The 12,061-nt window shown below is 48.2% G+C and overlaps 1 protein-coding gene across 1 annotated transcript in view; it reads left to right on the top strand.

The window, feature by feature from the left end:
* The first annotated feature begins 7,615 nt into the window (after positions 1–7,615).
* Positions 7,616–12,061, top strand: part of LOC126193633 (neuroligin-1-like) — a 196,558-nt gene continuing 192,112 nt past the window's right edge. The window contains exon 1 of the mRNA XM_049932707.1: positions 7,616–8,068. Coding sequence (XP_049788664.1) covers positions 7,616–8,068 — 453 coding nt within the window. The remainder of the gene's footprint in view (positions 8,069–12,061) is intronic.

The following is a 12,061-nucleotide window of genomic DNA, read 5'->3' on the forward strand; positions in this document are numbered from 1 at the left end:
GTCATTTGTATCAGTCTGATAAATTTACTTGGGAATTCCGTCTCCATTAAGTTGTCATATAGATTTTTCCTTTTAACACTATTATAGGCCTGTTTAAAGTCTACAAAATGCTGGTGTACATCCACAATATTCATAACACTTTTCCAATATTAGCCTTATAATGAAGATCTAGTCAGTTGTTGATCTGCCCCGTGGAAAACCGCACCGGTAGTCTCCGAGTACTTCTTCTGTAACTAGTGGAAGTCTCATAGCAATGACTTTGGCTAATACTTTGTACACGGCGCTGACTAAAGAAATACCGCAATAATTTTCACAGTTTGCTTTGGCCTTCTTCTTAAGAATCGGGCATATAATGGCCATGGAAATGTTCGAAATTTGTCGTAAGGTCTTACGGGACCAAACTGCTGAGGTCATCGGTCCCTGAGTTTACGCACTACGTAATCTAACTTAAACTAACTTACATTAAGGACAACACACACATACGCGCGAATGCCCGATGGAGGACTCGAACCTCCGACGGGGGCAGCCGCGCAGACTGTGTCAAGGCGCCCTAGATCGCACGGCTACCCCGCGCGGCATAATGGCCATGTTGCGCTCGTCTGTACTGTACTGTAGAAACTGTCTATACTGTAGAAACCGTATGTACTGTAGAAACTATACTGACGCAAAAAATAGATTAATGAAATTATGGGAATAAATTTGTGTAGGTAACATATCTAAGTGGTTAACATTGCAAAATCACAGGTCAATGTAAGTGCGAAATAAGCCATTGGAAATGTGAAATGCTGGTACATTAATAACGGGCGTAACCCCCATAATGTTGAATGCAAGCATGAAAACGTGCATGCATCGTGTTGTACAGGTGCCGGATGTCAGTTTGTGGAATGGCGTTCCATGCCTGTTGCACTTGGTCCTCAACACAGGGACGGTTAAATCTGCTTGTGGGTGACACTGTATTTGGCGTCCGATAACGTCCCATTTGTGCTCCACTGCAGACAGATCTGGTGGTCGATCGGGTCAAGGCAACATGTCGACGATCTGTAGACCATGTATGTGGGCGAGAGTTATCTTGTTGGAAGACAACCCTAGAATGCTGTCCGTGAATGGCAACACAGCAGGTCGAATCACCACATTGATGTACAATTTTGCACTCAGGTGCGTGAGATAATCATTAGAGGGTTCCTGCTATCAAATGAAGTCGCACCCCAAACCAAATTTCTAGGTGTAGGTCCAATTCGTCTAGCACACGGACTAGTGAAGTGCAGGTCAACTGGCCTCCACCTAACCAACACACGGCCGTCACTGGCACGGAGGCAGAACCAGCTTTCATCAGAAAGCACAACAGACCTCCACCCTGTCTTCCAAGGAGGTTTCATTTGACACCGCTGAAGTAGCAGATGATGACGATTTAAGGTCTGTGAAATGACTCGAAGCTACGCTTGAAGTAATCGAATTGTAGCAGTTCGTTGGGTAACTGTGCTGCAAATTTCTGCTCAAATTTCTGCTTCCGATGCAGTACGTTGAATAAGCCAAAGTCGAAAACGATAGTCTTACTTCTCGGTACTGCCATGTGGACATCCAGAGCGCAGTCTTCTTGCAACCGTACATTCTCGTGACCACCACTGCTAGCAATCATGTACAGTGGCTTAATTCCGGGCTGGTCTTTCTCCAATACCACTGATGGAACATCCAGATTCTCGTAGCGCTATTACACAACTTCGTTCGTACTCACCAAACATTGTTAGTCTTAAATAATAAAATATCGTCAGTTGGACTTTTTTGGATATTTACAAGGAGTTTGTTTGCGTAGATCACGTTCCCTCTTTGAAAAAAGTAAGTTTTATGGACTTGAAGGCTTTAAGCACAACTGGTTTGAATCATACTTAACAAACAGAATGCAAAAGATTGTGCTGCCTAATTCAGACACTCTTGAAAGCGAAGAAAATTTTAATAACTGGGGGGAAATCACGAAGGATGTCCCAAATCGTTCAATTTAATTTTAGGTCCACTCCTACTGCATTGCTTGTAAAGATAGCTTCGTCGATAAAGAGATAGAAGCAGTTGAATTAGTCTCTCATCAGAAGAGGATGACAGAGTAGCATGCCTGAAGAACTGCATTCCTGCCAGCAGCTGTAGGCATTGTTCTTTATTTTTATATTGTTTTCGGTCGTAGTGACTATCACCACAGGAAGAAAAAGCAGCTCATTAGTTTGATAACCAGTTCATCTTTCCTTTAGATCAGGGCTTAACAACTGGCCGGTTTTGAGCGCGAGTACTCGCGTCTGCTCAGGCACATGCTCGCGAGCTGGTGCAAGGTCGCGGAGTAGGGAGGGGAGGGAGGGGAAATGCACGTGCACGTTTGAATGTGATCTCACGTTCTTAGCAGATTTAACTAGCCATCTGAATGCTTTGAACATTTTACTACAAGGTAAAGATCTGCTAATTACTCATTTCATAGATCGAATACGAGCTTTTAAAATGAAATTGACACTTTGGGTGAGTCAGCTGGAAACAGGAAACCTAGCTCATTTTCCTAAATTATCATCCATGCAAGATGTTCACAAAAAATGGTTCAAATGGCTCTGAGCACTATGGGACTCAACTGCTGAGGTCATTAGTCCCCTAGAACTTAGAACTAGTTAAACCTAACTAACCTAAGGACATCACAAACATCCATGCCCGAGGCAGGATTCGAACCTGCGACCGTAGCGGTCTTGCGGTTCCAGACTGCAGCGCCTTTAACCGCACGGCCACTTCGGCCGGCGATGTTCACAAAACTGTGAACGTTATTCACATAGTTTAGTTGATCAGCGCTTTCAAGGTCTGACAGCACTAGACAGTGATTTTGATCTGTTCTCTCCATATTCAGCGAATATTTAAGAGATTCGTCCTGAGCTTCAGCAAGAAATTATTGACCTGCAGTGTGACAGAGAATACAGAGACAAATTTCAGAACAAGAAAAATATTTTGGAATTCTACAGACACTTCCCTCAGGATAGATTTCCTCGTTTGCACAAACTGGCGGCTACAATAATATCAATGTTCGGTTCCACGTATGTTTGTGAACAACTGTTCTCTGCAATGAAATGTAACAAGACGCGCCTGAGAAACGCATTGTCTGATCGAAATTTAAACTGCACGCTGCGCCTAAAATGCACAAGAACAATTACTCCGAACATAGACGCAATTGTAAAGGGCAAAAAGTACAAGATAACCGAGAATCGCACACTTCAGTGACACCTTTTATTGTGTAACATTTCACAAATTAATACGAATGTAGAGGCATACACTAAGCTAATAAAATTATGTGGCACGTGTACATTCTCCTTTATTTGTTTCATTTGTCGCAGTAATAATTCGTGAGTGATATCCCTGCAGGTGGCCGCGGATTTACATCGACTGGCGGCAGCTGTTGTGTGCCCCACGTGACTCTCCCCACTCTCCGCTCTGGTCCGGTAGTGGGGATAGCGTGCTCGCGCTGCTCCGTGCTCGCGCCTTGCTGCTCACAGCTTGCTCCGCGAGCACGTATGTTGTGAAGCCCTGATTTAGATGAACTGAAAGTTTATGTCTACAAGATCATACGTACTACCCCATGACTCTAAGTATGTGCTGGTTTTCATCCACATGACGACTTTGCGTAAGGTCCAACGTAAAATGAATACGTTTCATAACAGAAAGATCTTGTAAGACCTGAAGATCACAGCAAATTCTGTCGAAACCGGTTGTTTCAAATATAGAAATATCTGTGCGATCGTGGCTGTTGAATTTTTGTAGATCGTACAGATGACGAATGCTGTCCCAGAATACGTTATGCCACGCCTGCTGTATCTGTTCACGTAGTTCTGTAAGAGTTGTTGGTTGACGAGTAGCACGAATCATGCCCCACACGTGCTCGATTGGGGACAAGTTCGGAAATCTTGCTGGCCAGAGAAGTTGCTGCACGTCTTGCAGAGCACGCTGAGTTCCACGAGTGGTTTATATGAGAGTATTATCCTGTTGGAGCAGCACATCACCACGCGTTGCAAGAACAGCGAAAGAACGGTTATAACAACATTCTGCACATACCCAGCACTGGTCAGCGTCCCTTCCAGAAACACCAAAAGTGAACGAGCACTGTAGCTTAGTGCACCCCACATCATAAGGCCTGGTGTGGGGCCAGTCTGTCTTGGACGAACTGACTCTTTGAGTTAGCGCTCATCAGGGCTACGTCGTATACACAAATGACCATCATGTGAATACAGATGCAACTTGCTTTCATCGCTGAAGACCACGGCGCGCCATTCCACATTCCAAGTGATCGTCTGACAGCACATCGATGCCGTCGCTTGAGAGGAAGACGGGCAAGAGGTGTGCGTGCCCATAGTCCCACTGCTAGTAACTGGTTCACGACAGTTCGTGTTAAGATGTCTGGGCTCACAGGCTGTGGTAGCTGTACGATCTACCGTTGCTGCCCTTACAATACGACGATCCAGTGCTGTGTGGACATCCAGAACCTCCTCTATGAGTGTGAGAATGTTCACATGACCACTAATACCGCAGGATTTCAGGATTTCAATACACCATATTATTCCCCAACCTTTTGGCAACAAAAGACTATTTTGCGACATAATCTCCAATCAGTGCGACAGCCATACGCCACCTTTGCGTATTGTGTGTTGAACTGGGGACCTAGAAATGATGGAGAGGCTTCGTCCCGCCGTAGCCCTCAGTGGCTCACAAACCCACAACAGGGCACAGCAGTCCACCCACTCCACCGCCGCCCCACACCGAGCCTAGCTTTATTGTGCGGTTCGGCCCTCAGTGCCGCGTCTCCCCTACCCCCCCCCCACCCCCCTCACCAGCACCCCACCAGAAGAGTGTAACCCCAAATGTTTGCGTGGTAGAGTGATTATGGTAACTGAGGCGGAAAAAGGAAAACCGGCACGCATTTGCTGAGGCAGATGGAAAACCGCCTTAAAACCACCCACAGGCTGGCCGGCACACCGGACATCGACACTAATACGCCGGGAGGATTCGTGCCGGAGACCGGCACGTCTTCCCGCTGGGGAAGCAAGGCGTTAGACCACGTGGCTATCCGGGCGGATACGCCACCTCACTGGGATGACCTGTACCCCCGCATGGTACCACTCCACTGGTCGATGTCGGAGCCAATGTCTTGCAACATCAACAACCTCCCCATTACCCACGTACTGCTTCAATGGGCCAAACAGAATGGAAGGTGCGAGATATGGGCATGTTGGCTGCATGACGGAGAACAGTCCAATGAAGTTTTGTGAACTTCTCTCTGGTGCGCAGACTTCTGTGACACCTCTCGTTGTCATCAAAAAGAAGAAGTTCGTTTGCAATTTGTGTCGTTTCTTCGTTTTCCTGAGGGTAGCACTATACATTTCCCAGTTGATAGTTCCACTATGAGGGAGGACACCACATAGAAAAAAATGGTTCAAATGGCTCTTAGTGGTATGGGACTTAACATCTGAGGTCATCAGTCCCCTAGAACTTAGAACTACTTAAGCCTAACTAACCTAAGGACATCACATACACCCATCCCTGAGGCAGGATTCGAACCTGCGACCGTAGCGGTAGCGCGATTCCAGACTGAAGCGCCTAGAACCGCTCGGCCACACCGGCCGGCACACCAGATAGAACATCATCTTCAGGTTCCCATACTTTACTGGCTGAGGACAGGGCTTTGAACTTTTTCTTCCGAGGAAAGGCGCTGTGGTGCCACTTGATCGTCGTTTTGTTTCCGGTTCGAAGTTATGAATCCATGTTTCATCGCCTGTGACGAAATTCGACAAAAAATTGTGACGAACAGCCCTGTAATGCGCAAGCTATTCCGCATAGTTGTACTTCGTCCTTGTTTATGGTTATCTGTTACGCGGCGAGTAAACCAGCGGGCACACACCTTTTAGTACCTGTAGTGTTGACGAGTGTGTCAGAGAAGTGTTTGTGATCCGTCAACAATCTCGGAGGAGTGTGTGTGTGCACTTTCCGGTATTACAGGAATCCGTGAGCGACCGGTCAGCATGCGGGAGATCGGTCAGGTTTGCGACCTTGTTGCGATGATGCCAAACGCCTCGCCCAACGACTCACCGTGTTCATTGACAGATTTCCCTAGATAATCTGAGAGCACCGATGAATATCTGCGATTCTCTGATTTTCCGCAATGAAGCCTAGATCCCTGTTCTCTGTGAGACACAACGTTCCACCGCCGCCCCCCTTGGTGCTAGCTGAAGCATGGCCAGAGCTTACGGTGGCGCTTATCACTCCCCAGCTCGGGAACCCCAGGGCTGCGGAGCCCGTACTCAGAAAGCGAATGGTGAGCCACTGAGGGGAAGGCCTCGGCACCAGCAGCAAAATTTAAACGCCGGCAGACTCAGGATGGTGTTGATTTTAAAGTCACCTCTCTCCAATCTCGCCTCCCCGAACAGATGGTTCAAATGGCACTGAACACTATGGGACTTAACTTTTGAGGTCATCACTCCCCTAGAACTTAGAACTATTTAAACCTAACTAACCTAAGGACATCACACACATCCATGCCCGAGGCAGGATTCGAACCTGCGACCGTAGCGGTCACGCGGTTCCAAACTGAAGCGCTTAGAACCGCACAGCCACACTAGTGTGTCGATGGGGATGAAATAATGATGATAAGGAGAACACAACACCCAGTAGCTGAGCGGAGAAAATCTCCAACCGGGAATCGAACCCGTACCATTAGGTATGACATTCGGTCGTGCTGACCACTCGGCTAGCAGGGGCAGACAAAGTATAGGGCTTAAACCGGGACTATTCTACAACGTCCCACAACAAATTTCGCATCTTGTTAACCGAAATTGTCGGAGAAAAAAAAAATACTACATTACGTATTGATCGCTCCTTGTATAATCCATCAGGTTAGCCGAGAGCACTAATGTGCTGCTTCCTGGACTCCGGTAGGAGCGCCAGCCCCGGATCGAATCCGCCTGGCGGATTAAAGACGTGGGCCGGTGTGTCGGCCAGCCGGGATGTGGTTTTTAGGCGGTTTTCCACACCCCGCTAGGTGAATACTGGGCTGGTCCCCATATTCCGCCTCAGTTACACGACACGCAGACATTTGTAACACTTCCGCATTATATCATGGTTTACACTGGACGCAGACAGCTGTGGTACACCGATTCCGTCCTGCCGGGTGGGGGGGGGGGGGGGGCAGGAAGGGCATGCGGCCACCCCTTTAAATTAACCTTGCCAAATCCGTTGTAACCATGCCGACCCTGCAGACATTGCGGGACAAAGGCACAATTGCAAGAAAGATCGATCGCTCCTCGTATAATGGAGACAGTATAATATGATATATATGAAGTTTCTAAAAAGAGCTACAAAACATCCAAAATGTAACCACAAAGTGACACAGAGCAAATAAATACTGTAAATCTAAAGAAATATCCCTAGAATAAGAATGGTATCGAAAGATTCATATGACAGAGCTGTGTCGTCATCAGAACAGATATCACAAGAGTATAGATTAGGTTCAGGATGTAGAAGTTGGTGGAAGTTGGGGCGCGTTGGACGATAACAAGTAGACGATCGTATAGATGTATCAGTCATGGCTGAGGCCCCGTATAGAGGCGAAGTGATGGCGGCTGTGCTTGCAGAGCTGGTGCGGCGCGTGGTGCTGCTGTCTGGGTCGGCGCTGAGCCCGTGGGCGGTGCAGCGCGACCCGCTGGCGGTGAAGCGGCGCGTGGCGGAGCACACGGGCTGCCACGGCGACCTGCTGGCCGAGGACCTGGCGCCGTGCCTGCGGGACCTGCCGCTGGCCGCGCTGCTCGCCGTGCGAGCTGACGCCCCGCGCTTCCTGCCCGGCTTCGCGCCCTTCCTCACGCCGGCGGACGCCTCCTCGGAGGCGGCGGAGGCGGCGGCGGCCGCGGCGGAGGCGGCGACGCGGGCCGCGGCCGAGGAGGCGGCGCCCGCCTGGAGGCTGGCCGCTGACGGGGACTCCCCCGCCGCCGCCGCCGCCGCCGACTTCCCCGACCGCGACCTGCTCTTCGGCCTCACCACCACCGAATCCTACCTCGACCTCAGCGCGCAGGTAAATGTACTCTCACTCCTCCTAGCAGCTGATTAACTCTGCAACAGTCAGTAGGATAGCGGCGTCGCCAGTAGTGGATGCTGTTGATCTCGTTGGAGTGTGAAAGATCAGGACCAGATCTGTCAAGGCCGCCGTTCAGACTTCCTTATTCAAGGTGTGCAGTTTCGTTTGCAGGAAGCAGGAGAAAATATAGGAACTAGTTGATTGGTATCTTAAAATTTTTGTATTCATGGGGATCCACAGCTTCGAAATGTTTAATAAACGTAAACGTGGTCTGTAGTAGGCTGTAATGTGATTTTTATTTGCTCGTGCGGTTCGCTAATTTCTACTATTTGTCATTTTCAAGCACAACCGCATGGTAACGGACAGCAACTAGTAATTTGTTGCCCCAGCTCCTGTCAGTTACCATATAATAGTGCTTCATAATGACAAGTAGTCGAAATTAGCTATTCGCACGATTAAATAAAAATCACATTACAGCCTATTATGGACCGTGTTTACGTTTGATTTATATCTGTTTTAAGTCCACTTGGGAGGGGCGTGTCAAACCCACAGTCCACTGCGGCACTCTCATCCATCGCCAACATCCTCGAAGGTTCATAGAGTTCTAGAGCGGAGAAATCTCGCACAGTAAGCGCTACAGACTGCAATGTCAACACCGCAACGCCGCCGGAAGCATGCCCCAACAACAGCTAACGACAGATGCGATGGCGTCTGTGAAGCGAATTCCAGATGGTGTTGGTCGTCATTGGAAGTTGAATATCAGGAACAGATTTGTCAAAGCAGCAATTCTGATACCCTTATTCAGCGTGCACAGGTTCACTGATGGTAAGCAGAATCAAATCTAGCTGCACTGGGGTTAGAATTATCGTACTTGATTCATTTTTCTTGTATATACAACTGGCGCTTAGGTTCGTGAAGCCCAGTCTTCAGCGGCAGTATGCTGTCGTTTCCTCACCCACAGCCTTTATGGTTCAATGCTGTCTGAGTAGGGCGACCTTACACAGTTAGTATTCCAGTGTGGTGGCCAGTGCGGCATTAGTTGCTAACAGTGCAGACTGCCACAGCTATGCAGTGTTAGGGCATACTGGCAGTCTGACCCAGCAGTGGCTAATTCCAGAGGCGATGGCATCTGTGAAGCGAACTCCAGATGTTGACGGATAGCGTCGATCTCATTGGAGAGTAGTGAATCACGAACAGATTTGTCAAAGTGGCCATCCTGATGCCTTTACCCAGGGTGTGCTGGTCCACTAGTGGCAAGCAAGATCAAATGTAGCCACAACTTAGAACTAGTTTGTTTATTTCCCTTCTACGTTGAACCCATTGTGCTCAGTGGAAATGTGCTGTCGTGTTCTTGTTCGCAGCCTTCGGATTTCTGCGCAGTTTAGAGAGGGGCGATCTTACACAGTTAGCGTCTCCGTCTTGTGGCTGGTGCTGCATCAGTTGCTGGCGATGTAGGCTAAGCAGCGGCTAGTGCCAGAAGTGATGGCATTTCTGTAATGAACCCCAGCCCCTCATGTATGGCTGGCTGTTTCTAGTTAATGGTCCTTCAGACCATCAGAGCTGGTCTAGGACTGTCTGGCAGGCGAACCCGTGAGACGACAGACACTGACGACAGCCTTAGCAGACGACAACAGAGCAATGAGGCTTCTCCAGACCACACAGTGGTAGCCCACTCTACAGTCGTTGACGACTCAGTATCCTTTGCCAGCTGGTCCGCCAGTGCTTGTAAGTGACAAGAGCAGGTCTGTTGACATTTCAATAACTCCGCTGGTTGCCGAACCGGTGGTAATACCAGCTTACTGAGAAGGGACCATGATGGCAGAATGCTGTGCTACCTGCTAACTGCAATCAGCACATTTAGAGCTGCGGCGGCTTGCACTCTTTGTTCACGACTTCCTGATCAAGAGCTTCCTGGTTCTGGGTCGATGGAAGTTCATAGAAGTCACTCAACACAGGGCCAAAGATGTTTTGTGTCCAGCCACAGCCAACATTGACGATCTACAAATACAATACCTCTGTGTGTAACAATTTGTAGATTTGTGGGAAGTTCTATGGGACCAAACTGCTGAGGTCATCGGTCCCTAAGTTTACACACTGCTTAGTCTAACTTAAACTAACTTACACTAAGGACAACACACACACCCATGCCCGAGAGAGGATTCGAACCTCCGACGGGGGGAGTCGCGTTAACTGTGACAAGGCGCCTGAGACTGCGCGGCTACCCCGTGCGGTCTCTGCGTGTACAATAGCCATTATGAAGTCACTGTCGTGAGAAAAAAATATGCACAAGTGGGGTGGGAAAAGTGTAACTGGTTGCATCTGCACCCTCACCTTCCCTGCAGCCCTCTTAAGTGTTAGGTGTCAGTGGGGAGACCTTGCTTTCTCGCTCCCCACACCTCCCTGTACACTCAGTCAGGATGTCGTGAACAAATAATATACAGAACAGAGATCCAGAAATTTTAAAAGAAGATATTCAGAAGACCATAGAATCCTAAAAAGTAAAACCTGCATATGACATTTGCTGACCAATTAATAGCCCACAACCACCATCCAACTAAAATAGACATAGATTTAAAATACTGAAATCCAGCCATAGCCTATTTTGAAAACTTATTGTGTGGTCATTTTACCGCAGCAGTTTTAGGTAAGAGTATTTTGAACTATGACTGACTAAGACACCAGAAGAGGTCGGGCCTGTGCTAACTCGTTTACACAATCTCAACCTTGGCGAATAATTTTGGTAGCCACTACGCCATTATGTGTGCGTTGATCATTGCTTTGAGTTTATCCTGTGGTGAGTGAAGAGGCTGTTTCAGATCCATAAAGGGATTCGAGTATGATTCCGACGTCTCCGAAAAAGGCAATCGCTGTTACCGTGTGTCAGCACAAATCTCGCGTGTTGACTGTTAGCCCTTCCAGAGGCAAGCAAGTCATCTTTTGTTCTCGTTTAATTTGGTGCGCAGCCGACTGCTACATTAAAAATGTCCGCACTATATAGAGAAAAATAGCAGAAGGGAAACTCTCTATGAACGATTACACTGCCTTATAATGGGGCGCACTATCAGAAACATTGCAAGAACTATAAAAAAAAAGGCAAACCTAACAGATAAAAGCTGAAGACACACACGCACAGAAACAGATAGGGAGGGGGCGAGGGCGGGTGGGAAGAGAGTGAGACAGAGAGAGAGAAAGGTAAAGAGGGAAACAGAGAAAGTAAATAGGGTTCAAAATAGACGCCAGAACGAGCTTGAAAAAAATGGTTCAAATGGCTCTGAGCACTATGGGACTCAACATCTTAGGTCATAAGTCCCCTAGAACTTAGAACTACTTAAACCTAACTAACCTAAGGACATCACACACACCCATGCCCGAGGCAGGATTCGAACCTGCGACCGTAGCAGTCCCGCGGTTCCGGACTGCAGCGCCAGAACCGCTAGACCACCGCGGCCGGCGAGCTTGAAAACAAAGCCTGGGTTCAAACTGCTTCCCGGCAGCTGCAATAGAAGCTTCAAGTCTTGTGCGCAAAAAGTGATGCAAACGACCTAGAATTTCATCAGAAATTTCCGTGCAGGTAATAATAATACGTCATTTCATATTATCTGTTTTAGTCGTTATGTCTTTGTAAACAAGGTCATTTAGAATGAGATATTCACTCTGCAGCGGAGTGTGCGCTGATATGAAACTTCCTGGCAGATTAAAACTGTGGGCCCGACCGAGACTCGAACTCGGGACTTTTGCCTTTCGCGGGCAAGTGCTCTACCATCTGAGCTACCGAAGCACGGCTCACGCCCGGTACTCACAGCTTTACTTCTGCCAGTACCTCGTCTCCTACCTTCCAAACTTTACAGAAGCTCCCCTGCGAACCTTGCAGAACTAGCACTCCTGAAAGAAAGGATACTGCGGAGACATGGCTTTTAAGGTCATTTAGTTTCCCTCAGAGGAAAATAGCTAAGCTCAAATCTTGTAGACTGGCAGGCCGAGAAACAGGTC

The sequence above is a fragment of the Schistocerca nitens genome, chromosome 1, assembly GCF_023898315.1.
Source record: "Schistocerca nitens isolate TAMUIC-IGC-003100 chromosome 1, iqSchNite1.1, whole genome shotgun sequence".
Taxonomy (NCBI): domain Eukaryota; kingdom Metazoa; phylum Arthropoda; class Insecta; order Orthoptera; family Acrididae; genus Schistocerca; species Schistocerca nitens.